Below are 27,334 nucleotides of genomic sequence, written 5' to 3' on the forward strand. Positions count from 1 at the left end.
TTCCATTATTTTAAGTTTTGTGACCATCCTATAATGTGAAATGGTGAAGTTCCAAGGTTGATCCGCTTTGGCACGATTAAAACATTTGACAAGTGTTACTAGACGATTTACGAAAAACATCATAGCATGGCATCTAGAACCGTAGAATATTTCTTTTAAATGTAAATTTCCAGCGCTGACCTTTACAAATTTGCATTGGCGGCGACGTCTTCGGCTTCTGTTTGTTTCCCTTAGTTTTGTTTTATTTTTTTAAGGTACGTCTATGAACGAGTCTATGCAGCCGTTCAGACATCTTTGCGAGAAGAACCACGCGTAAATATGTGACTGATAAACTTATCACTCTCGCCTCCACTGACTTAATCCTCCATAATCTTTGAGCTGAGGAAGATCTACGTGCATCTATAACCCAAAATAATTAATGATAATAATGGGTTTCCGACTCATAGCATTTAAAGAGGCGCGCAATCAGAGTGAAAGGTTTGAACAAATCAAAAAGTTCGTATTTGCCTAACACAATTATGGCTGAGTTTAGATGTTTTCACGATTCAAGTTACCTGGCGCTCGTTTACACTTGAAATTTTAAGGGAACAATTGATCTTCTCTTCTTTAGCCAGCGGTTACAACAAAGTTAAGCTGCTGTGCTGCAGGACCTACATTCCAAGCCATCAAAAGTGAGCCAAAACGTTTCATTCACGCGTAAAAAGCTTTGAACAGAGTCAAGGAGGCTTAACAGCCAACAAAAAGAAAACATTTATTTACTTCAAGTAACACTCTTGTATGAATAAAGAGTGCTATTGATTCTCTAAAATAGACGCCGAAATAATGGTTCAAATGAAAGACCAGATCTTTGTTTGTGAAAGATAACTTTTTTTCATAAGTTTAGAGAAATGAACTAACGGTGAAGTAATTGACGTTGCTTCTGATTTTCTTTTCATCTGCAAAAGCAATTGATAATCTCGAACTACTGAAGGTTGATAAAGTTATCAGAATTTGGAAATAAAGTATATGAATAGGAATTCTGTGTCCACAAATAAAATGACGTTCTCATCTTAGTAACAGGGCATCAACAAAAGCATGGAACTTTTCTCTCGATTTAAACTTGACGTGCGGAGAATAAGCTTTAAACCTGCTCCTTTTTCAGACACCTCATTAATTACTTCAAGCCACATCCTTTATTCCATGTCCACCGGCTTCAGTAACGGCAAAGGAAGGGTAAAAAAAAATAATATTTTGATCCTCTGGGAATAACCTTTACACCTGTTCCTTTAGTCGATCATCATGTGGTCAAAAATGTTTAAAACCTAGAGGCGCAATAATAACTCCGTTCACAATTATCTCAGTAGCGGAATATTTCGCATGCTGTTCAATCGATCGAGCTTATCTTAATTGACACATTTTCAAAGAGTTTTATTTACCTTAATCAGATCGAGTGCCGCCTAAGCTAAATTCTGAGCCTATCGCAGCCCTGCAAAGCACAAAGTCGCAAAGAAAATCCACATCCCCTTAATGTGTGATTAGAACTCTTTGCATGCAAAAGAAGTAAATAGGGATAAAAATATTTTCAGAAGTCATCAGCGATTATCCTACGCAGCCGCTCAATTTAGTCTTTACCATGGCTTCTTCCAGAAAATTTTACTTCTCGGTCGCCCTGTTGTCTTTATTGATAATTAAAGTTGCGGGTGAAGAAGGTGAGTTATACTCTCATTTCCTCCGAGCTGACATAAAATAATTACAGTTCAACTAAGTCAGACGCACATTCAATTTCATATTCGTTATTTTCAGTTTTTCCCATAGATATAAAGGTTATATAGCTAACTAGACTTGAAATCATCCAGCCTAAACTTATTTATCAAAATTCTAAGATAATTGTTGGAAAAATTTTTATGTCACATGAACGATCAGCCTAAGGCCGACGTGTTGATTTTTTTTTAATAATGACAAAACATTTTTTTCTGTTTAGTGTTGTTAAAACAACCCAAATTCTAAGTTGCCAATCGCAGCCCACGCATAAAAAATGCAGGTCTTCCTACTGTATGATTAAAATTAAAACGGACTCCCAGTTATTTTTGTTACAATGCAAGGACCGGAGAAACTAGTGGGTAACAAAACTCCCCGCTATCGAGAAGCAACAGGACTCTTCATCGGTCTTCTCTTCTTCCTCTTCTTTTTACGCTAATCACCCTTAGGGAGTCTCTCTCTCTACGAGTAGTTAAGAAAAAGTTTAAAGTTTAGGGCAAGTGTGGAATTTATGTCTTATCCACATGAATTTAACTAACTAGTGACATTAATAACTCAAGGATATCAAAAAGCCCTCGCAGCCAAAACAAAAAATTTCAGATATTTTAACTCAGACTGGCTTCTTATAATAAAAATCAATGTTGGAATGTTGTTATACAACTCGTAAGTTTCATTACTCCATTGGCTTTGCTCAGTCCCTCAAAAACGAAACTGGTTCTTAACCTGTCTAGACTAAACCGTAAACGGTACTAATCAAATCCGATTCAATTTCCAAAAGATTTCTGTCGCAAGATGGAATTTACATCTTCTCTTGCTTTCCCTGGCAAACGGTTCATAAACCACTTGATACGAACCGTAGAATCCCCTGTGCAAGACTTCTGCTCAGCTCTATGCTACATGGAACCCAACTGCGTCAGTTATAACGAATTAATGACCAGCGGATCTTCAGTGATCACAAAATGCGAACTAAATAATTCCACACACAACGTACATCCTCAGGATCTCAAGTCTTGGACAAACTACATATATAAAGGAACAATGGTGAGTACATTCTTATCTGTGCTTTTCGTTTATCCTGGGTTTGGTGATTTTTGAATAACATTACTTGTCATTTGGTAGAGTAGTATATAAAGTTGGCTCAACCTCGGGTTGTTTAGCTCGTAAATGTTCGATGTTAAGGTGATTCGCTGACATGTTGTTTGGCTAGCTGCGCAATGTTTGTTTCCAATTGGTTTGTATGGTTGATTTGTTGCCTGGCTGGTTGTTCAGTTGATCTGATCTCATGTGACGTTTCAGTTTTCATTTTATAGTACCATTACAACTTACCACTTCGATTGGCATATATCTGCTTTTAAACCTCGTTTTCACATTAGAACACTTGTGGACAGACTCCATGCCAACATAATGGCACTTGTCAGACAGGATTTACAGACAAAGGTTACAGATGCTTTTGTCCGCCTGAATACAAGGGCACCAATTGCGAGGAAAGAAACGGTAGGTAAAAAAACATTTTCATTTGGTGAAATACTTTTATGAAAAACTCTACCTCACCCTTTAAGTTATCTTTCGATGAATCCAACTGTCAGTCCTATTCAGCCAACCACTCTTCCGTCTGCTCCTCCAGATGTCTGAATCCCCTTTTGTCCTTCCTGCTTTCCTATCCATCTGTCTGACTAAGCGGCTGGCTGTCCTGCCGTGTGTTCTTTTTACCTAACTCAAATTCTTTTGTTCAAAATCAATTCATCACATATGTGCTGGTTCTTTTCCCAACAGTAAGATGGGTACAGATGACGCCATCTACAGTTTGCTTTGGAGCAAGAGATGATTCGTATGGTTTCTTTAGAACTTTCAAAGCCGGTAACATCATTACATTCAAATTAACCTACAGATCTGGTTACGTCACCTGTGATGCACGAAAGTCAAGTTTTCACTCCAAATGGGGATGCCTTTGGAACCGTCTCATTCCCAACCAAATGGCCACGTTGATAACTGACAAAAACCGTAATCTTCTTCTCCCAAAGAGTAATTTCCTATCAGATTATCGGGACTGCAAGTTTTACAGCCTGCCTTGGGCCACAACCGAATCGCCACAACTGCTTTTTGATAATTTGTCTACCCCTCTGACGGTGGAGACGAACCAAGAATTCCAAATCTGGTACAGCGAGGACTTGTTCAAATGGGGTTATGGCGATAATGGGTACGAAAAAACGTGCGTTGCAGTGTATGGTTTGTATGTTTGAGTAGTCGCCAAAAGTAGAAAGTACATTGAAGAAGAAAATTGTTGTTCACTCATTTATTACTTCAATATTAGATAGCTGCAACTCACTACTATATGGTCTACTTCAGCGTCTGCTTACAAGATTGCAATCCGTTTAAAATAGTGCAGCTCGAATTGTTACACGTACTAGGAAATTTGATCACATGACCCCTATCCTAAAGGAGATCCACTGGCTTCCTGTCCGTCACTGTATAGTTTATATAATTCTTTCACTGATCTACAAAGCTATCAATGGAGCAGTGCCCCGCTACATATGCCACTTTCTTAATTATTGCACCTCTAAAGGGACACTAAGGTTCTCTGTTCAATACCCTCTGGCGACCCCGAAAGCGAGACTAAAGACTTGTGGAGAGAGAACGTTTCCTGTGGCGGCACCAGGACTATGAAAATCGATCCCACTTGGAATAAGATCTAGTTCTTCAATTGACAGTTTTAAAAGACGTTTAAAAACGTATCTTTTTGAACAAGGTCGTAACCCTGTTTATTTTTTTTTGATGATAAATATGTTTAATTATCTTATAATTTTTAAATTAGTCTATTCGTATACATATATATATATATATATATATATATATATATATATATATATATATATATATATTTTTTTTTTTTTCCTTTTCTCCCTTTCTTTCAGTTTTTCAATAATCTTAATGTAGAACACCATGGACAATTAGTGAATTTGGCGCTGTATAAATCTGATTATTACTTTCATTTATAAAAATCTTCGACTTGATTAAGCGATGTGAATACATGTAATTATGACACTTGGAAAAAATTCTCTCCATTAGTGACGTTCCTCTCTTCGATTTAAGGATGAACCAAAACAATGCTTGTCCTGGTGAAGACCTGGCTTGGAAGCGAGAATTCATAAAAATGACTTGTGTGATTTTACGATATGTACCCTGAGTATGTAGAGATGAAACAAAAGGACTTGAATATATGCTGGTCTATTTTCATTTTCCCCTTGAACCTTTTTCATACAATGGTTGGCTTCCCGGTTTATGGAATATTTGAGACTGAAACTAGCGAGTTATAAATTCCAATTCTACCTCTATATTCCTCTGGAGAATATCTCAATGTGGTATCAGTTCTGCGAGCATTCGCCCTTTTTGAATTTTAACGATCAGATTTTCTGCCCCTAACGCTTGCTGGAAAACAAAACTTACATTGATTTCAGAGAATACTTTGTCATTTCCGTCGTACTCGTTGGTTTTCCATGGACTGCATAAATATTTTCATATCCAGAACTAATTAAATGATGCTCAGCGGAAAGTAAGGGAGGTAATTAGGTAATTTAGCATTATCAACTGAGTTGATAAGGTAAATTCGCCACCATAGAGAGTTTAAGGCTGACGTTTCGAGCGTAAGTACTTCGTTATTTGCTCTGACGAAGGGCCAACGCTCTAAAAGTCAGTTGTAAGACTCTTTACGGTAGCCAATTTAAGATATCAACTCAGTTGATAATACTAAATTACCCTGCTATACTCTACCACCTACACAGCACCACAGTTTCTTTAGAAACTTTCCCCCTCTGACAAAAGAGGAAGTTGAGTTTCCCCTCCATAAAACACCTTATGCCTAAACCTTTTGAGCTAAGTTATTTGGAACACACCCACAGGGTAACGAGTAGAATAGGAAAGATGGTAAGGTTTTGAGCTCGCTAAAGAAATAGAGAAAGATGTTATTTTTCGTCTTGTCACGAGCGTGGAACAAAGAAAAAATTCCGAGTTCCCATGAGAAATCGAACCTCAAACTTTCTGATTCCGCGCTCCGATGCTCTACCACTGAGCCACAGAGACTCTTTGTTGGGCGAGGCCCATTACGAAGTTCATATATGACAAGCGTCCTCCATACTGCTACTATTAGGGTAGCAAAGGTTAACAAATAGGGTAACAATAGGGTAACAATAGTGCAACAAATAGTCTCTTTAATAAATTGCTTTCATCAAGAGAAAATAATGGTCTTATTATTTCCCCTTGTTTTTAATTTTAAGTTCAAGTGTTACAGGAAAGGAGTGACCAATTTTCGCGGGTCACGTGTCATGAGTAAATTGTCGTTAGAAAATTCCGCGGGAAATTTGTCACGGATAAATTGAAAAAAAAGCTGTGCGTAAAGGACATTGTCGCGAAGGTATAGGGCAAACATCATTGGGGGCCTCTGGCCACGGCGAGGATGGACTGAATTATGGTAAATAGTAATACAGATAGCAACACAAAATTAACGTAAACATATTTCTTTCTTTTAAACTAAAAGAGTATTCGACAAAACTTGTTCCCGAAGTGACGGACGAAAGGTCTTGAATCCACACTGTCCTCAACGAACATAATGGGTCGGGCAGTGCACGATTTTTTGTTCACTTTCTGTTATTCAATATCCTTTCCTGTCCAGATTAATAACTCAAACATTTGAACAATAAATGAATGACATAGTAGCACATCGTCTATCGTATATCAATTTCAGATGGTGCACGATTGTCGTTCAACGCTTCGCATATGTTGCAATCAAATCGTTTTTCTTTGTCTTCAGGTATGCTAATAGATGACAGAGAAAGTTTTGATGGCCCGTCTACAATATTATAGACCAGAACGCCACAAATTTTGAAACTGCCTTCTCCTGGTTGACTTTTGTTTTGATTGTCTTTAAGGGCTTCGAGTACATTTTCCACGAAAAATGTAAGTGATCGCAGTTATTGCTGAAAACTGCGTGGGAATCCTATGAGGCACTTTTCATAGCTCACGAATTGAATTGGGTGAAAGAAGCGTTTTCTAAGAGCACAACATACTCGGCCAATTTCATACAGGGCCTAAGCTTTTTTCTTTAATTTATTATCATAAAACGGTTGCGTTCACAAAAAAACAGGTCGATTTTGGAAGTTGAATCCACTGATGAGGGCTGGTTATCAACTTAAAGTTATGCCATGCATGCAGGGTAGAAAAAAAAACCGTTACCTCGAGGCAGGCACGGAATTTGCTTCATTTTTCATGATCGTAGCCTAGATTGCATTATTGAATTATAGAAAAGGTGAGTTGCAGACGGCGAAGAAAGTTTTATCCTTCGATTCACGGATGAGAGCAGCCTTATTTCTCCTTCATTCTCTTCTTGTTGATACAAAAAGAGTTAAGGTAACAGCAACTAGCAAAGACTAAGTCAAAAACCGACAACCATGGCGTGTCCTAATGGAAATTAGAATAAATTTCCTCTTTCTATGATCATCGGTCTAAATAACCAAAGACAATTATGTAAACTCGAATATGAAACTTTGAATTTTCAAGCACCTGTATAATGAAGAAAGCGAAAAAAGGTTTATTGAGGAAAATGAATATTTTTTTCATGACTTATCGATCATGAAGTAGAAGAGGAACTTGAAAAAATCAGCGGATAGCTTTTATTAACGGCTTTTTCTCTGTCTTCCTTAAAATAATATAGTTCAGGAGTAACAAAACACACGAAAATGCTTTCTAGAAATCTTGTGTCTTCACAAAAGACAAGTGTTTATCGATGCTACCAATTTTTGTTCTCGTTTCATTGTTGTCTCTAACGTTTTGGGGAGGGAGTCGGGGCTGGAGTTAATAATTCAGGGCCCTATTATACAAAAAATTAGGAATTTAAGATATATCCGCGGTAACAGCGACATCAGACGAGTGCAGAGTTTTGTCAACGTTTCGAGGTTTTGAAGATTTGAGAAGTGGGTACTAAAAGAAAGAAAGGGAAAAAAGGAAAAAAAGGAAGAAAAAAAGAGGGTAGACGAAAATGAAAGAAAGCGAGAAAAAAAAGGTAAAGGCAAGAAAACCTGCTCATCAATTATTTTCTTTGGTCAAGGAAAAGAAACCGAGTTCCTAACGTACTGGAAAGTGCCTGAAAGCTACATGTGGCTCAAACAATCGAGACTCAAGGTCACGTTTATGCATGAAATATCACGCATGACTGCATCATTAACAGTTACGAAACCGAAACTCGAAACTGAAAGCCACGTCGACGAACAGACTTTTACAATTAAGAAAGATGCTGTGTTAACCTTTCATGATTATAAGCTAAAACTTCGAGTGAAGGGAATCATCTGCTTGAGAGTGAAGTAAATCCTGCATTCACGCCTAGAGATCTCATCTGAGATGGCGTCGTCAGAAAATGAGACTATCTCTTTGGATCATATCCATCCAAAACCTGCAAATCTTAGAGAACAACTCTCCATTACGGGAAGCAGAGATCTACTGACAGCTGCCAATCGTTCTTCTAGATCCCGCCGAAGAGTTATGGTCATTCTTGTTGCTATTGCAGTGGCAATTTCTGCAATCATCGCAGCAGTGTTCATTGGAAAATACGTTTCAGAATACCTTAGTGATGATAACATGAAAAGTAAGTCTCAGATGTCACTCAAGTTTTGCTATTTATTCAGAAGTCAACAGTAAAAAACAAACATATTTGAACAAAAGAGAGAAGTTGGTCGAAATTTCAGCACATCGATGTGTCACTGTCGATGTCCTCAGTAATAGAAAGTAATCATCTTATTTTCACATAAAGCTAAAAGCTAGCGGACAAAATTAATCAATAGATATATGGACAAGACGATAAAGTATTCAGTTTGATCATGAAAATGGTAAGCATTAAAGAAGGAAACTTGTAGGAGCACTTTCGTTCGCGTTGTCCATACCCCGCCAGATTTATTTTTCAAATTCGATATCAAAAGCTTTCATAAATCTAAAAATACCAATTCTACAAAAAAGTCATAAAGCTGGCGTTTTTGTCCTCTCATTAATGTTAGGGTAAGAGCGATAAGTTTTAAATGTGCTTTGGAAATCAAAGAGGCAAGCGATCCGTTGACAGAACATGCACGAGCACATAAGTAGCTGCGAGGCTACTTAAGAGCATTCCAGCGGTAAAATTTCAGTTTTACAGTGATATCTGCCTGTTTGAATTACCCAGTGGTTACCCAAGCGTGCGTTCCTACAAAAGTGAAGTAGGCTCCCGAATACAACCAAAAGTTACAAAATGGCCAATAAGTAGCAGATAACCACTGTTCCAGTTGTTTTCTTAATACCTAGTTTCATCAGTTAGCTTTAGATTAGTAATAAATTAGTCCTTTTATGGAGCCTGGGAAAAATCTACGTCATTCCAAGCATTTTTAAAGAATGTACAGTTCAATTTTGGGATCATTTGCGATCCGGATTAACTTTTTACAAAAACTTTTTTAAAACTTTTTCCTAAATTATTTTTCTGAGATGCTGAAAACTTGCCTCATTCTCCTACGCATCCTATTTGACAACAGCAGGGGTTTATACAAGTAGGCAAATAAGTTTGCTCAGTGAAGTGAAATGAAGCAAAAGTATGACAAAAGTGTTCTACATGCGTGACATTTTGAAGACGTTACATATAAGAGTACGCGTTGTGTATGGTGGTCAAAGATTAAGAACTAAATCTACGAGCTGAGTTCTTGTAAGTTTTGCACACGAATTTCGGTTCTTGAGTCCATGCTATTTTGATGTAGAAGGCAGAAATAGCAGCTCTAATTTCACTTTAATGGCGTAAGGTGTCACGATGACAAATGGCAAGTTAAGTCGATTAATTTACTTTTCTGATACTTTGTTTTCTTTAACTCTAGATTGCACTGAATTATAAATTCTTCGGACAATAATCAGGCCAAAACGACGTCATATTTCCTCCCAGGGTTAAAGTTAAAATGAATGATTTCATAAAAAAAATTCATCTCTTGTGTTGTTCCTCCATTAAGCTACCTTTATCTACATTTACTTGTGTCCTCAGGCATCGACGAGTGCAGCACTGGAATCTATGTGTGTGACATAAATGCAAACTGTACTAACACTGACGACTCTTATATCTGCGCCTGCAAGGAAGGATACACCGGAGACGGGCATTCATGCCAAGGTATAATCATTGCATTTGACCTAACAAATAGCGGAATAAAGTTTCCCACAAATAAAAAAACCCTTTCCATTAAAACTTAGAAATCTGATGTTTTTCTCCCTGTCTAGTAACGTTTTGGCAATTCGTTTTTGTTCACAGATGTCAACGAGTGTAGCGATGGCAACCATGTTTGCGATGTTAATTCGAATTGTAACAACACAAATGGTTCCCATATTTGTACCTGCAAAGAAGGATACGCTGGAGATGGACAGTCATGTCAAGGTGAATACGAGTAGTCCACACTGCTAAAAACAAACAGCTTTGCTCCTAAGCTATTGCCCATGAAAATTAGCCCACATTTAAGAGGCCTGCTTTGACGCACCAATATCGTATTTCTATTAAATTACCTTTATACATCACTGACGCTGCTAGATATCGACGAATGCAGCAAAGGAAGCCATGATTGTGACATAAATGCGCACTGCACCAACACTGATGGCTCCCATAGCTGCACCTGTAAGGAAGGATATACTGGAAAAGGAGAATCATGCCGAGGTTAAATTAGATTAGACTTTGAAAAAAAGCAGAATAACTGTTCATCACAAATAATTGCCTTGTCATCCAAACAAACTGGCTGAAGATTTTTTCTCTATTCAATTACCCATTGCAAATATTTTGTGTTCACAGATGTTAATGAATGCAACGATGATGTCTGTGATGCTAATACTAACTGTACCAACACTGTTAAGAATATATGAAAGTCAAATATTTGAACTGCAGATAGAGACGTAAATGAAAGTGATCCTCGCAGTAATGTGCACTACTTAGGCAGTAGTGGAAATAAGGCCTGAAAAAAAAAAGCCTGTACGGGATTTGAACACGTGACCTCTGCGATACCGGTGCAGCGCTCTACCAACTGAGCTATCGTGCCAACCAGGAGCCTGTCATGATGTTGGTTCTAAATAAACCCGTGAAGTGATGAATAAACAGTTAAGAATATATGAAAGTCATATATTTGAACTGCGGATAAAGACGTGGATGAAAGTGATCCTCGCAGGAATGTGCACTACTTAGGCAGTAGTGGAAATAAGGCCTGAAAAAAATTCAGGCCTGTACGGGATTTGAACACATGACCTCTGCGATACCGGTGCAGCGCTCTACCAACTGAGCTATCGTGCCAACCAGGAGCCTGTCATGATGTTGGTTCTAAATAAACCCGTGAAGTGATGAATAAAATATTAAAGTATACACAATATCGCTTGAGGAACTAGACATGTATCTTGCGTAGTTTATTCGCTCTTTTCGACTTAGAGACAGAGAATATTATGAACCTTCAGGCTTAATATGCCTTGTTTCAAGTTCTGAAAGGTATTTTGATATTTTTTGCTTGCTTTCAGTATGTTGCATTATTTCTATCGAGAAGGGAAATTTATGTGGCTATTATCTTTCATGATCGATTTATAAACCATTGTCTGTTTGACAATTAAATGCTATAAAGGACGAATTTACTCTCCTAATGTAATGTATACTATAAATAAACCTAATACATCACATATAGTCAGTCCGTACGGTATATAAACAATCGTTGCTTTAAAATCTCACTCGTCTGCTGCGTTCATTCCCTCGACTTTCGATACTACGATCTTGTGCGTAAATACCATAAAGACAGACTTTGCACGAATTATTCTATCTGTATCATATGTACTACCAGATATCGATGAGTGCCCTAATAGAAGCCATGCTTGTGACGTGACTGCGAATTGTACCAACACTGACGGCTCCCACATCTGCACCTGTAAGGAAGGATACACTGGGGACGGACACTCATGCCAAGGTATAATCATCACGTAAGACTTTGCAAATAGCAGAATGAAGTTTCCCACAAATAAAAACAAAACTCTCATGCCAAGGTAGAATTAAATTAGACTTAGAAAAAAGTAGAATAACCATTCATCACAAGTAATTGCCTTGTTATCCAACAAACTGACCAACATATTTTTTTCTCTATTCAGTTGCCCTTTGCACATCTATTGTAATCATAGGTATTGATGAATGCAACGATGATAGTTAAGTTTTTTATGCGAATGCAAACTGTATCAACACTAATGGTTCTCATAATTGCATCTGTAAGGAAGTATACATTGGAGATAGACAGTCTTGCAATGTAGATTAGAACTGCGATACTTCATGTCGAGCAAAGCAGCTTTCCATAATAAGTAATGTCTTCGTAACTGGGCTCATGATCAAGACGCAGCTTAAAGATTTTCACGCCCCGACCTGGTATTTCTATTAGGTTACGGGTTTCACCATATGTATATCATATCATATCATATGTATACACACACATTTTTCGTTGGTTTAAAATATAATACGCTCGAATATTTTATGAGTTGCTTAGTATTTTTCCCAGCCCAGGAGGATCGAAGATAAATGAGAGCAGTGAACAAGGTCTCTTCTCCTATTATATTATAAAACATCGAATGAGGGTTCATCATTTCACTATTACCTGGAATATTTTTCTCGAATATGCGGCCACTCTCGGATAACCCCCCCCCCCCCCCACCCTTCTCCTCCCTCACTTTTTAAATAGTATAGATACAAGGAAAATCTGTTTCTGCTGCCACACTTTTTTTTATATAACTTTTCAACCTTCAACAACAGTGCAATCAGTACAGCAAAACAATTTTGTTTTCCATTCCAGATTTTTCTATGTTCATGTGCTGGCAGAGTTCCTTTATGTATTATCTATTCTTTTGATTTTTGTCCTATTGCTGAGATAACTTAAGAAGCGCCCCTCTCGACTAATCGACAAAGCGCCCACCCTACAAATAAGTGCCCCCTCCCCCTCTCCCTCAAAGTTTTTATCGAAACTTTCAATAAGCGCCCAAGCACTTATTGAAAATGTCTATCATTTCAATTATTGAAGTACACACAATATCGGCTGAGGAACTAAACGTGTATCTTGCGGAGTTTATTCACTGTTTTCAACTTAAAGACAGAGACGATTATGAACACTCAGGCTTAACATGCCTGGCTTCAAGTATCGAGAGGTATTAAGATATTTTTTGCCAGCTGATAGTATGTTGCATTATTTCTATCGAGAAGGGACGTTTGAATGGTTTAAATCTTTCATGATCGATTTATAAACCATTGTCTGTTTGACAATTAAATGTAACAAAAGAAGAATTTACTCTCCTTACGTACATGTAAACTTTATAATAAACCTCATACATCACGTAAAGACTGCTCTTACGGTACATAAACAATCGTTGCTGTATATAAAAGATCCTACTCGTTTCTTGCGTTCACTCCCTCGATTTCCGATACTACGAGTTCGTGCGTAAATACCATATAGACAGATTTTCTATGAAGTATTACATATCTATATTATTTGTAATACTAGATATTGATGAGTGCCTCAATAGAAACCATGCTTGTGACGTGACTGCGAACTGTACCAACACTGACGGCTCCCACATCTGCACCTGTAAGGAAGGATACACTGGGGACGGACACTCATGCCAAGGTATAATCGTTACATAAGACTTTGCAAATACCAGAACGAAGTTTCCCTCAAATAAAACAAAACTCTATCTTTAAAAACTCAGAAATTTGATGTTTGTCTCTGTCAAGTAACGTTTCGGCAATTCCTTTTTGTTCTCAGATGTCAATGAGTGTAGCGATGGCAACCATGTTTGCCATGTCAGTTCGAATTGTAACAACACAGATGGTTCTCACATTTGTACTTGCAAGGAAGGATACACTGGAGACGGACAGTCATGTCAAGGTGAATAAGAGTTGCCTACACTAATTAAAACAAGCAGCTTTGCACATAAACTATCGCCCATGGGAATTAGCACACACTTTAGAGGCCTGTTTTCACGCACCACTGTCATATTGCTATGGCGTTACCTCTTATACATCACTTATGCTTCTAGATATCGATGAATGCAGCAATGGAAGCCATGATTGTGAAGTGAATGCGAATTGTACCAACACTAATGGCTCCCATAGCTGTACCTGTAAGGAAGGATACACTGGAAAAGGAGAGTCATGCCAAGGTAAAATTAATTTAGACTTAGAAAAAAGCAGAATAGCCGTTCATCAGAAATAATTGCCTTGTTATCCGACAAACTGGCTAAGATTTTTTTTCTCTATTCAGTTACCCTTTGCAAATCTGTTATGTTCACAGATATTGATGAATGCAACGATAATAGTCATGTTTGTGATGCTAATGTTAACTGTACCAACACAAATGGTTCGTATAATTGCATCTGTAAGAAAGGATACATTATAAATGGACAGTCTTGCCAACATAGATTAGAAAAGCGATACTTCATGTCGAGCAAAGTAGCTTTTTATAATAAGTATTGTCTTCGTAACTGAGGTTATGATCAAGAAGCAATTTAATAATTTTCACGCCCCGACCTCGTATTTCTATTAATTTACGGGTTTCATTATATGCATGCATTCAAATTTTACCAAGATTTAAAATATAATACGCGCAGATATTTTACGAGTTGCCTGGTATTTTTCCGAGCGCGAAAGGAACAAGGATAATTGAGAGCAATGAGCAAGATTTCCTCTCGTATTATATGATAAACCATCGAATATGTGATTTATTATTAGTTCCTCACTTTTTTAAATAGTATAGATAGAAGGAAAAATCTCTTTGTACAGCCACACTTTTTTTATAACTTTTCAACCTTCAACAACAGCGCAATCAGTACAGCAGAATAATTTTACTTTCAATTTCAGATTTTTTTAAATCTTCATGTGCTTTCAGAGTTCCTCTACGTATTATCTTTTATTTTGATTTTGATGTCCTATTGCTGAGATAACTTAAGGCGGGGTTCCACCTGAAAAAGTGACATTTTTGCATCACTTGTGACAGCTATGGTTTTCATCAAAATCATAGCACACTATACATCATTAGAAAGCTATCGGCCTGAGGATTATGAAAATGTGTATTTGAATGCGGTATTTTTTTTTTTTGTAACCTGATACCCAGCCCCTTAAATAGCACATGCTGTGGCTGACCTGGACCTACTTGAGAAAGGATTTTTACATATAGTTTCACATGAAACATGTATTTTTACTATTTTTCTCAAGTAAACAGATTGCTTACTGGGATGAATGAAGGACTTTGCAAAATTTCAAAATGTGAAGCCTCAACACCCATCTAAAGTTGCGCAATCAAAATTAGGAAGCATTTCTTAAAATAACCTTTTTTCTAAACACTTATGACAAATTCCTGCATTCATCTCAAATCCCTCTTGAGTTATCTCTTCTCAAAGGCAAAAATGCCGCATTTTGAGAAACGTATCCTTAAACTTCAGAAATGGAATAATTTGGACGGGACTGCACAGGTACTTGATGCGTTTCTTTTGTAACCATTCCCAACAGAAGGAAAAGCACTATCATATTTTACCAACACAATAAATCCTTGTATAAAAAAGAGATGAATGTAGGCCTAAAGAAAATGGTGATAATGACACATTTGTATTCAATAAACATTCAAAAATCTCAACTGGCAAAGAGAGACTTGATGGAAGGGCTTACAGGACAGAACAACGTAGTTGAAATTGGGGGAACCGAGAAAAAGTCTGGTGAGTGGTAACTTGAAGGGCCTCTCTCTAGAACCACAAGACAGAAAGACTAAGGTCCCCAAGCTTATGCGCGGCATATTTTTCTCAATTAATTTTTTTGATGCTTATGATTTTACAGATATTGACGAGTGTAAAGGAAGTCACTCTTATCACGTGAATGCTACATGCACGAACACCCTTGGATCACATGTATGTCAATGTCACGCTGGATATACTGGAAATGGACAAAACTGCACAGGTGAATTTAATCTCTTCGCTACAATATGTAGAACAGTCCTGCATGACACATTCCACTACAGTGCTGCACCATTCAGCCGCGCTGCAAGATAATTAGACAATTTATTACTAAGAAACTCGGTCATCTTGTCCTCATTTAACATATAGTGAATAATACCCGGGTTCCCGCTGACTTGGAATTTCTCTTCGAGTGTTCAACTGGCTACCTCATGAGTGAGAGCAGCAAACTAGTGATAATGAGTAAGTGAGGTATCGAGTAAGAGAATAATATATATATTTAGCCAAGCTTAAAAGCGGTGATGTGATTAGCTATACGAACACAATAGGCCTTTACTGAGAATATAAGGCGACTTTTTGAAAAGAATGATATAATAGGTTTCACAATCCGCGAAAAAAAGTCGTAGTCGTATATCTCACTCGTGTAACCACTAACGTTGTATAATTTTTCTTTTCTTCCCCATTTTTTTAGATATTGATGAATGCCAAAAAAATACTCACGATTGTCACCTAAACGCTACTTGTCAAAACACAAATGGATCCTTTGTGTGCACCTGTTTATTTGGATTTAACGGAGATGGACGGAACTGCACAGGTAAAGGCCTTTAGATTGTAAGTGCCTCGTTATAATCTACTAGTTTGTTTGTGTTTGTATTTTTAATTGTTTGTTTAATTTGTACGTTCCTTCTTTGTTTTTTTTTGTTTATTTTGATAACGTAGTTACCCTTGCTTTAATATTTTTGACCAATGGTAGAAAATGAAAATCTTGAATCCCAATTGAAAGCAAGAGGATGAAATGCTCTAAATGTTCAAAATAAGGAGGTTTATACATGTATCATGCTCCAAGAATCGTGATTGAAAGCCTGTGATTTCTCAGATATTGACGAATGGGCAAGAACATCTTTCTTGTCATGTGAATGCTAACTGTACCAACAGAATTGGATCACATGTATGTACATGCCACACTGGATACACTGGAGATGGACAAACTTGCTCAAGTGATTTTGATAACTTCCCTTCAATGTCCAGAAAAGCCCTTTATGACGGAAGAGAGGCAACCTCCATTGCTGCTCTTTCTATACATACAATCCCAGCTACTCAAAGTGGGAGGTAATCTGAAACGTCTTTTTAGCTCAAATTATAAGACTGGAAATAATCAAACATTTATCCTAAAATTCATCCCTCATTAAAAATTGTGGATTGTTTTGTTTTGTTTTGTCCCACATCCTTTGAGACTAGATTTGCAGTATTTTGGAAAGGTATTCATTATATCTTGATTCGCCAAAACATTTTTCATCATAACATCTAACTCTGGGTTGTGACGTGGTGCACTTGATCCCCATCAGACATTGACGAGTACTCACAAATGAACATGTGCGATAAGAACGCCTCTTGCAGTAATACCCAGGGCTCCTACAGTTGCGCCTGTAATCCTAAATACATTGGGGATGGTCTGAATTGTAAAGGTTAGTCTCTTTTAATCCATGCCTTATATATTTTTTAGAGATGGTACTGGCTGAACTCGCTGCAAATAATGTTGAGTGAATGGCTATTCTTGTTTGGCCATGTAACAAATCACGTTAGTTTTTAGTACCTTTAGTTTGCTTGGAAACGTCCTTCGACAAAACATTGGGGATAAAGAAAGATAGATTTGATTTTTTATCTCATATTTTTGGACTTGATGTGCATTGTTTTTGTCCACAAGGAGAGAAAATAATTTATTTTATTTTCTAGGCAGTTTTGAGTGACATTGCCTGCTAGAAATACGAATTTTTCTAGTTTTTTTTTAGCAGCCATAATTCGAGAAAATCTCAACAGGCGACCCTGGATTGAGAACGGTCAACGCTTTGCCATTCATTTATTAACCTGACACAGCTGATTGGCGATATCAAAAACATGTAAAAAATTATCGTAATATTATACGCGTGTTTAACATGGATTTCTCGGCTCTTCACAGGGCAGGAAATCGTTTTAAACCACCGCAGTTTATATAATAGCTTTTTCCCTTAAGCTTTCTTATAACAAAATATAATAAACATCGCATTAACCGAAATTCAACTTTTTAGCCGATCCGTGCTATAACTACAGAAACCTGAGTGATGCTGATAGAAAGAGCACTTACATCACACCCTACGGTGGAGAAAAATGTGACTACGATTTCTTAATATTCGGGGAATGGTATCGTTTCGTGGGAGATGCAGGAACAAAAATGCCAACCCAGTGCGTACCGGGTAATAGATGTGGTGCGATCTTCTCAGGCTGGCTAAACGGTGGTCACCCCACACTGGCAGATGGTGAGGTTTCTTCAATGGTCTGCTTTGCCAGAGGTGGAATTTGTTGCAGGAAATCAGTGAACATAAAAGTGAAAGACTGTGAATCCTACTTTATATATAAACTACTAGCCTACGGTGGCTATAGTCCACGGCGGCTAGGTACAGTTTGGCACTAGCCCTAAAAAATCTGTATTGCTACATTTTTCACAGAATTAAGAGTTGATGCGAAGTTCTAAATCACCTCATAGATCACAAAAAAATAAGTCTGGAAACTAGCAGTTTGTCGGAACCGGACATGATACCTAGAAGAAAAAATTCATTTTGATTAGTTGCAATCGACAGCCAAATTGATACGGCGCTATTGTTTGTCGCAATTTTGCAGAAAAGAAGAAAGGAGCTTTGAATGGATTATTTTGATGAAATGAAAAATAGATCAACATACTCTGCTATTATTGCAAAACATGCTTATGGCAAAGTTTGAAACTTTTTTCTAAATTTATTGCATTTCTCAAGAGAGGAATCATTCATTATTTTGTCAACTTCTTTAAAGTTTCCGGTCGGTCAATCGAGGAAATTTTAATTAGCACACTGCTTTACATTTCTTATATTTCATTAGATAGTTTAAAAAAATTCAAAATGTATTTTTGGAGAATAAATGATTGAGAAATAAAGTTCCTAACTCTCGATCGAACATACTTCCTGTGTTGAGTGATCAAGACTGCAGGAGTTGCAAATCATCGCAGAGCCGCAAAGAGGTCCTTTACAATCGCAGTAAACAACCCCAGGGTGTATGTCTCACAATGAAAACGTTATTAATAGATTGGTCGGAGAAACAAAGTCCTCAAAATTTCAAACCTCGCAAGTGCAACTTTTGGTCACGGCCATTTCCACCCAAATTTTTAGCGAAAACACAATGATTCTACTGGCTCTACAATAAGGAAAGAAGTTTCTATGTTCGGATCTCACCTACCCTGGTGTATGCTTGGTCTACCACAGTATGCAGCCCTAGTCTCTAGTGGGCTTGTTTAACTATAACGTATCACGCAGTATTGTGTAAGAACACCTGTTTGACCAGACTTTAAACGCTTAACGCACGCAAACAATGTTTATAAATAAGTCTAGTGCATGGGTAGCAGCTCAAATCTTTCAACTTGTATTATTTCATAAACTGATGGTAGAAAATGAGATAAAGAATCATACAAGGAAACTAACACGTTTTAGAAAATTATGGATGGCAGAAAGAAAACGTCTGTCTTTCCAGTCTCATTAACATAGATTAACTATATATACACTATAATCGATTTAATAAAATTCATCAAGCTAAGGAGTAAGAAGTGCTAAATTTTCCTCTTCTTGTGTGAGTCTCAAACCATTTTCACTCGACTTGCCTTGAATCCTTATTTAAGTCTCTCGTTTCTTCTCTCAAATTCACCTGCATTGCCTTTGTTTGACATGAAACACTGAGAAACGATCTATAATTATACTTCCATCTGCACCTGACGTGACACTTTCAAGGAATAGACAATAAAATTTTATAGTCCGAGACGCATTACTCCAGTCAATCCGTTGCACAAAGTTACTTTCATCGCGGCGTATCGTTTTACCAATTTAGCTTTATGCGCTTAGAGCCCAAACAGGAAAAGGGAAGTTTATTTCTAATATTAATGATCATCATGGCTTGAAACCAACAGTTTCTATCGTAGCCATAGCTACCAGACAGTAATAAAAGAAAACATGTTTGGTTCAACAACTCTGGAGCTGGGCACCAAAGAACGTTGGATCTTGGAAGGTAAGAGATGACTGTACTTAATGCCTGAAAAACTTGAGTTTGACTTTCACTTCGGAAAATACAAGTTTGTTCATTTAAAATTGTTACCTTCCCATCTCTCCTCTCTCAATAATATTTAAGCATGACACTATGTTATGTTCAATTTCCCCTGTTTTATTAGGCGGGAATTTGACCTTTTTGCATAGTGCGGAAGCACATATTAACCGCTCTTAATCATCTCAGAAAAATTATTTTTACATAAGAACAGTGCATTTTTGTTGTTTTATATTCGTCCATAAACATAGCTTATCTATCAAAAGTTAAAATCGCGTATTGTGCAAGTATCAGAGAAAGTTATGAGCACGAACATGTTTAAGGATTAGCTTAAAGGTACTCACCTTAAAAACAGGTGGCATCTGTCGACCGTTAAATTGTTGATAATTTCGATACTTTTGGTTTGAGAAATATAGTGTTCGACATTTTCAATTTGAGCTTGCTATTTCCTGGAAAAAAGGCCAATGTTCCAATGTATACTGAATTTATCGATTTATGAATCTCCTGCGTGATGCCAGACAACGATGTCTTGTCTTAATGCAAATATTTCCTCTTTCTATGATAATCGGTCTCAATAACAAAGGCGATCGTGTAAACTGAAGTAGGAAAAATCTGAATTTTCAAGGAACTGTATAATGAAGAAAGAGAAAAAAGGTTTATAAAGAAAAGCTTTTTTTTTTTTTTTTTCTTCATGAGTAATCGATTATGAAGTAGAAAAGGAACTTGAGAAAATTTTGCAGATAGCTTATTAATGGCTTTCGTTCCGTCTCCTCTAAGATAATACTGCTCAGGAGTAACAAAACACACGAAAATGCTCTCTACAAACCTTGTGTCTTCACAGAAGACAAGTGATGCTCGATACTGCCAATTTTTGTACTTGTTTCACTTTTGTTACCGTTTTTGGGAGGGAGAGGGCTGGAGATATTTATGTAGGGCAATATTATACAAAAAGTTAGGAATTTAAAATTTAACAATTGGTTCATACGTCAGCGTGCGTTCATCGAGATACGAAGCACGCGGGAAGTTTGGAGAGCACGAAAGATGCGTAAGAGTTGCTCGAGGCGTAGCCGAGAGCAACTCTAGAACATTTTCAACCCGATGGAAATTTTTATTTCTCGAGGGATTTGTTTGCTGACGTCATGAGCGTGCACAATAGGAATATGAAGCACGCTCGCGCAATTGAATTTGAGTAGACAAATTTACTAGCTATGTTAAAAATAACAGCGGTAACAGAGACATCAACAAAAACAATAAAAAACATCACTAAAATTTGTTCTGTCCCAAACATTTTACGTGTTAATTTTCTTTATCTCAGCTGAAATAATGAGGAAATCTCTGAGCGCGGAATTGAGACACAGAAAATTATCCTAAATTCCTATGTTTTCAGATAGGCAAAAATCCGTAGATGAAGGCAGTATTCAATTTTCTCCATTTTCCCGTATTCTCCTCGGTGGACTGGTTAAGTTACGCGGAACCTATAATTTTTCTTTTTTTTTTCTTTACTATTACATGACAGCACACCAAAAGTAGAGTTGTTAGGGAAAAAAGGATCTGGCAACCGTTTCCTCATAGAGTCCTGTCCTTAAGAAGACCATAGAAAATGAAATAGAGGCAATGCATAATTCAGGGTACGAATAAAATTTATTGGACGTCTAATGTTCTACAAGCCTGCTGTTTCATCTTTCTATATGATTTCATGAACCTAAATGCTGTAATGTTTCCGTGATGACTAAAAAGGTTCTAAGGATTCTGCTATCGATTATAAAACGATGAATTTAATGCCAGTCTCTGAGTGGCCTTGAGTTGTTATCAATGAGTCATTTTCCTTCAAAGGAAGCAGTATTGCTATGGTAGTCAGCGTTTAACTTCCCGAACTGATTATTTCATAAATGCTTCAGTAAAAACCAGCCAAGGTTCGTTAAGTGTAAGATGCAAAGTTCAGGATGAAGACTATAACATACATGATGCTTCGCAAAGTAAATCTTGCAAGTTTCACCACAATATTCTGTATTTCTAACATCTGCATTTCCTTGATTGTTAATTCCATATTCTACATCTGCACGTACTTACTTCGTTTCAAGGCACCAATGAAACACATTTAACGAAAGATGAATCGTACATGAGCTTTATTCGAACAGTTTGGACGATACATAATTTCAAAAATAGCACTATTTAATATATCGCCTTCCTAAGTAAAGTATTCTCTATGTCGTTAAAAACGCGAAAGAGACCAGTCGACAGTTAAAATACAACTATCTGATAACAACTCGAATAGTAAACAGGGCCTTAAGAACGACGCTGAATAAGTTCCCCGAAAAATGCAAGCCTCTTAGCTTAAGCAAACCCCATGTCTTGAAAGCTGTCTTTGAAACGATTTCACTATTCTTTACTGGAACGTTTTCTTGAGTTTTTATGTACAGTTCTTCGCCTCAGAAACAAAACAAACATGTAACGACTGTTGAAAAAAGCTCGTCCGTGTATAAGTTCTAAAGATTGTTTGACAGTTTTCAATTTTAGAAATTAAACCACCGTGCATCGAGACTAACACAATTGCAAAGTTAAACAAAAGAGACTTGATGACTAGAAATGTGGATCACAATTTTTCCGACGTTTTATTTCTTTAATAATACTGAAGTTCGAGATTATTGAGCTATTTTTCACTGGCATATCACACATAATGAGAACTTAAACAATTTTAAGTGTACTTTGAAAATTCGAGCAACTTCCACCGAAGAATTAGGCAAGCTGAAAAAATAAGAGGTAATTTATTAATGAAATCATTTGGTGTCTCATAGAAAGAACTAAACAGCTTCTGGTATCTGTCTTGTCTTTCATCTTGAACAAAACATTTATTATGTTAAATAATGGGGGAGAAATTAATTGTTTATTCTGATTAAAGTGCGCCTAAAATATGTTTTAAAACTCCTACAGAGTGCGTGAAGCTGGCTGAATGTTTCATCGTGCACAAATTGTCGAGATGATTTTATAGTACGGACGGAAAACGTTGTGCTTCTTGTCTAACTTGTAGTGACGAAGCCCTGGGAAGAAGATCGAACGATTTTACAGGAATAGCAACTTTTGAAATAATTTTGAATCATTATTACGAGTTGATTTCACATTTCTTGAGACAAGACAGTGTGTATGACGAAAAACAAAAGTCGTGTTTGCAGCGCCATTAGTTTATTTGAACTACACTGTCGACGACTCATTGAAAACTGTCGAGCTAAAAAATATTTAGCAAAAAATTTCAAGTATTTGGCATATCAGCGTAAATTTACATCGCATTTTGTTTAATTTTTTTGTCCTCGTTGTCAACTTGAATTTGTATTGCAGCTCTGAAGCCCTTGAGGTTCGAGCAAATCGTTTGTATTGCCTGCGCTTGACGTCCGTGAATTATGGTTATTGCGGCTTTCGCGCAAGATGGAGCTATATAAACTTTGATAGATAAATTCCCACATGAATCGTCAGTTTTTGCTGGAAGACTTCCTCGAGGCCAGAGCAAGTTTTCAAATTAAAATTACACGACAGGTTGATGGAAGTCCTTTCTTGATTAGAGAACTAACTTTCAAAACCACAAACAAGAGCCACGTTTCTTACGGCGAAAAGAAAAAAAATGCATTTTTTCCTGCCTGTAAAAATTTACTCAGCCTCTATTTATCTTCAGGAAGTTACATACATAAGTGAAACCCTTTTGATTGATACAAAATAAGTATGTTTAGAGCTTTGTGTGTAGCTTTGGCAATGGGAGGCTTGACGTTTTTTGAGGCTTGCAATATTTCCTTGTCAAAGACATTCTTCTCATATAAGATTTTCATTAACAATCCTTTATTAGCACACGGCGGAGTTTCCTTAGAAAACACTGAATTATTTGAGAACCATAAGGAACCTTCTGAAACAACGTTTAAAAGCTACTTTAGACCGAATATGACGTTTCATAATGGTAATTTTTCAATGTTATCAGCTGAAAATTACGCTTATGCAGAATTTGAGATCGTAATGACATATGCGTCGTTTTCCTAAAACAAATATTTGAACTTTGCCATGGTTCAGTGACATTGTAAAGGGGACATGGAAGTTCTTATCTAGAATAAATAATCGTTTTGGCTTCAAACCGTGTGTTTCTATTGCAACCATAGTTAAAGAAAGCACTTTTACCTCAAAAGCAGCGAGGGACCAAAGAGCTTTACAACTTGAGAGGTAAAAGTTCATCAAATCGAAAACACAGATGGGTGATTTGAGTAACACTATCCCTGGAAAGTTCACATTCTTTACGAAAAGGATGTCTACCCGCGGCTCCTTTAATTCTGCATACCACAATGAAAAGGTTGGCTTCACTCTGAAATAAGGGTATTGTGCAATTTCAAAAGCAGACTAACTAAAGGTTTTTTTCAGCGAAAGCAGATTGAGCTGACTATTAATACTCAAGGTTTACTAACTGAACCTTTACATGATTATTTCTATGAAACACGAAAGCTATGGCACACAATATGTTGCTCTGTTTACCTCAAAAATTTCCCTAAGGTCGCCAAAGTCCAAAATGCTGAATGTGTTAAAAACAACTTAGAAACGATTATTCATCGGATATAGTTTGGAAGCATTATGTTTGAGTCTTCCTTGCCCTTTTGGTTACGGAACTTTGTAGATAAATAAAGGATTTAAACAATCATCGGGATTTCTTTTGCATAAAAAAGAGGATAATCAGCAACTTGTAAATGTTAATTAGCCAACCTGTTTTTTTTTTCTCGCTCAATAAGAATATATCATTTCTTTTGCAGTATTTGTCGAGGTCGAGTCATTGTCACTTCAAATTTGGAACCAAAATTACTGAATAGATATTTTTGATGCTGATACATTCGTTTTTCGATGTGCAGTCAAAGAACACCCAACGATATAATAGGATTGATTATCAACATTTTCAGACGATTTTAGGAGCGATGTTTGATGAGAATAACACGTCGGCGCATTTAACTCCAAAAGCTGACAAATTAAATTGGACTTAAAACGGGAACATGACTTTTCTGTTGAATAAATTATTTATCATTACCAAAGTTGCTAAACGTCAAATGTCAAAACACGATAAATTTTGCAAGGTGTTTATCTTTTTGTAGGAATGAACGAAAAATATGCTGAATAAATAGGCTGAAAATATGCTTGATATTCCAAATTTTTTGAGAGTTTTTGGATTAAAAAGTCCAACGTACTACTTAACGTATAAGTATCTGCTTTTCTTAGGGTTTTTCGCCGTCAATTAGACCTTCTAAGAAAATTAATCGAAATTTTTACAATGTTGGTGGCATCTGTCGGCCGTTAAAATTGCCGATTATTTCGATATTTCTGGTTTGGGAAACATAGTGTTTGACATTTTTAATTTAGATTTACTATTTCCTGGAAAAAGTAGAATTTTCCAATGTATACTGAATTGATTGATAGAAACATCTTGAACCCGTATATGAATCTGCTGCGTGATGCCAGACAAATAGGCTTGTCTCAATGGAAATTAGCATAAATTTTCTCTTTCTTTGATAATCGGTCTAAATAACCAAAGGCGATCGTATAAACTCAAGTAGGAAAAATCTGAATTTTCAAGGACCTGTATAATGAAGAAAGAGAAAAAAGGTTTATTAAGAAAAATGAATTTTTTTTCATGACTTATTGATCATGAAACAGAAAAGGAACTTGAGAAAAATTTGCGTATAGCTTTTATTAATGGCATTTGTTCTATCTCCCCTAAAACAATGTCGCTCAGGAGAAACAAAACACACGAAAATGCTCTCTACAAACCTTGTGTCTTCACAAAAGACAAGTGATGCTCGATGATGCCAATTTTTGTTCTGGTTTCACTTCTGTTTTTACGTTTTTGCACAAACAAAAAACAAAAAGTTAGGAATTTAAGATATAAAGGCGGTAACTACAACATCAGAACATCATTCGAATTTGTCTTTTCCCCAAGCATTTTATGTGTCAACCTTCTTTATCGAGATAGAAGTCTTAGCTGAAATAATGAGGAAATCTCTGAGCGCAGAATTGAGACATGGAAAATTGTCCTAAGTAGGATTTTCACATTGGCAAAAATCCACAAATGAAGGTAGTATTTTTCTCTATGTTCCCGTATTCTCCTCAGTGGGCTGGTTAAGTTACGCGGAACATATAATTTGTCTTTTTTCTTCTTTTTCCTTTTTTTTTATTATTTGTTTACAAAACAGCACAGTAAAAGTAAAGTTATAAGGAGAAAAAACCCAACCATAGAAATCGTTTCTTCATAAATTCCTGTTCTTAAGAAGACCGTAGAAAATGAAATAGAGGCAATGCATAATTCAAGGTATGAATAAAATTTATTGAATGTTTTACCGCTTTGATTTTCTACAAGCCTACTGCTTAATGTTCCCACATGATTTTGTGAACCTCAATGCTGTTATGTTTCCGTGATGGCTAAAATGTTCCAAGGATTTTTTCGATTATAAAACGACGAATGTAATTTTTTTTTTTTTTTGCGTGGCCTTGAGGACTTATCAATGAGTAGTTTTCCTTCAGCGGAAGTAGTATTGCTATGGCAGACAGTGTTTGACTTTCCGAACTGATTATTTCATGAATACTTGAGGGAAAAGCAGCCGAATCATAATTTACCCTTTATCAAGAGTAAAATGCAAGGTTCAAGATGAAAACTTTAACAACATACACGATGCTTCGCAAAGTAAATCTTGCAAGCTTCACTTCAATATTCTGTTTTTTTAACATCTGCATTTCCTTCATTTTTAATTCCATATTCTGACATGCACGTACTTATTTCGTTTCAAGGCGCCAATGAAATACATTTAACGAAAGATGAATCGTACTCGTTGGAAAATAAGTCCACCTGAACTTTATTCGAACAGTTTGGTCTCTACATGATTGCAAAAAAAGCACGATTTTAAGCAATAGAGACTTGAGAACTAGAAATGTGGATCACACAATTTTTCCAACGTTTTATTTCTCTAATTAAATTGAAGTGTGAGTTTCCGTGCTATTTTGCAGCGGTATATTACACCTAATGAGAACTGAAACAATTTCAAGTGTCATTTGAAAATTCGAGAAACTTCCATCGAAGAATTAGGCAAGCTGGAAAAATATTAGAGATAATTTATTAATAAGGGCATTTGGTGTCGTATAGAAAGACATAAACGGCTTCTGTTATCTGCCTTGTCTGCCATCTTGAACAAAACATTTACTATGTTAAATAATGGGGAAAAAATGTATTGTTTATTCTGGTAAAAGTGCGCCTAAACTATGTTTTAAATCGCACAGAGTGCGTGAAGCCGACTAAATATTCCATCGTGCACAAATTATCGGGATGATTTTATCATACGGATGGAAAACGTTGTGCTTTTTGTCTAACTTGTGGGAAGAAAAGCGAACGATTTTACAAGAATAGGAACTTTTGAAATAATATCGAGCCATTATTACGTGTTGATTTAAAGTCGCTTGAGACAAAACAGAAGACAATTCAATAACCTATGAGTAATATTAAAAGAACGCAAGCACATTT

General features: G+C 36.6%; 2 protein-coding genes and 1 pseudogene across 3 annotated transcripts in view; all 3 read left to right on the forward strand.

Moving 5' to 3' along the window:
• The window catches only part of LOC149052844 (uncharacterized), a 327,679-nt pseudogene that overhangs the window by 177,241 nt on the left and 123,104 nt on the right, over positions 1-27,334 (forward strand). The window lies entirely within an intron of this gene.
• On the forward strand, positions 3,517-4,953 carry LOC149052850 (uncharacterized). Its single transcript, XM_089205883.1, has one exon. It carries the CDS (start codon positions 3,525-3,527, stop codon positions 3,975-3,977), a length of 453 nt encoding a protein of 150 aa, XP_089062009.1. The 5' UTR covers positions 3,517-3,524; the 3' UTR covers positions 3,978-4,953.
• On the forward strand, positions 7,417-14,260 carry LOC149052851 (uncharacterized). The gene is made up of 8 exons (XM_089181861.1): positions 7,417-8,368; positions 9,773-9,895; positions 10,034-10,156; positions 11,586-11,708; positions 13,278-13,400; positions 13,539-13,661; positions 13,813-13,935; positions 14,067-14,260. Exons 1-8 carry the CDS (start codon positions 8,125-8,127, stop codon positions 14,258-14,260), a joined length of 1,176 nt encoding a protein of 391 aa, XP_089037987.1. The 5' UTR covers positions 7,417-8,124.

Source organism: Pocillopora damicornis, chromosome 1 (genome assembly GCF_964200805.1).
Source record: "Pocillopora damicornis chromosome 1, jaPocDami1.2, whole genome shotgun sequence".
NCBI classification, from domain to species: domain Eukaryota; kingdom Metazoa; phylum Cnidaria; class Anthozoa; order Scleractinia; family Pocilloporidae; genus Pocillopora; species Pocillopora damicornis.

Coding starts and splice junctions, on each gene's coding strand:
- LOC149052851 (XM_089181861.1), top strand. CDS start 8,125: ATGGCGTCGTCAGAAAATGAGACTATCTCTTTGGATCATATCCATCCA. Junction 9,896..10,033: donor AGACGGGCATTCATGCCAAG/GTATAATCATTG, acceptor TTTTGTTCACAG/ATGTCAACGAGTGTAGCGAT. Junction 11,709..13,277: donor GGACGGACACTCATGCCAAG/GTATAATCATCA, acceptor TTGTAATACTAG/ATATTGATGAGTGCCTCAAT.
- LOC149052850 (XM_089205883.1), top strand. CDS start 3,525: ATGACGCCATCTACAGTTTGCTTTGGAGCAAGAGATGATTCGTATGGT.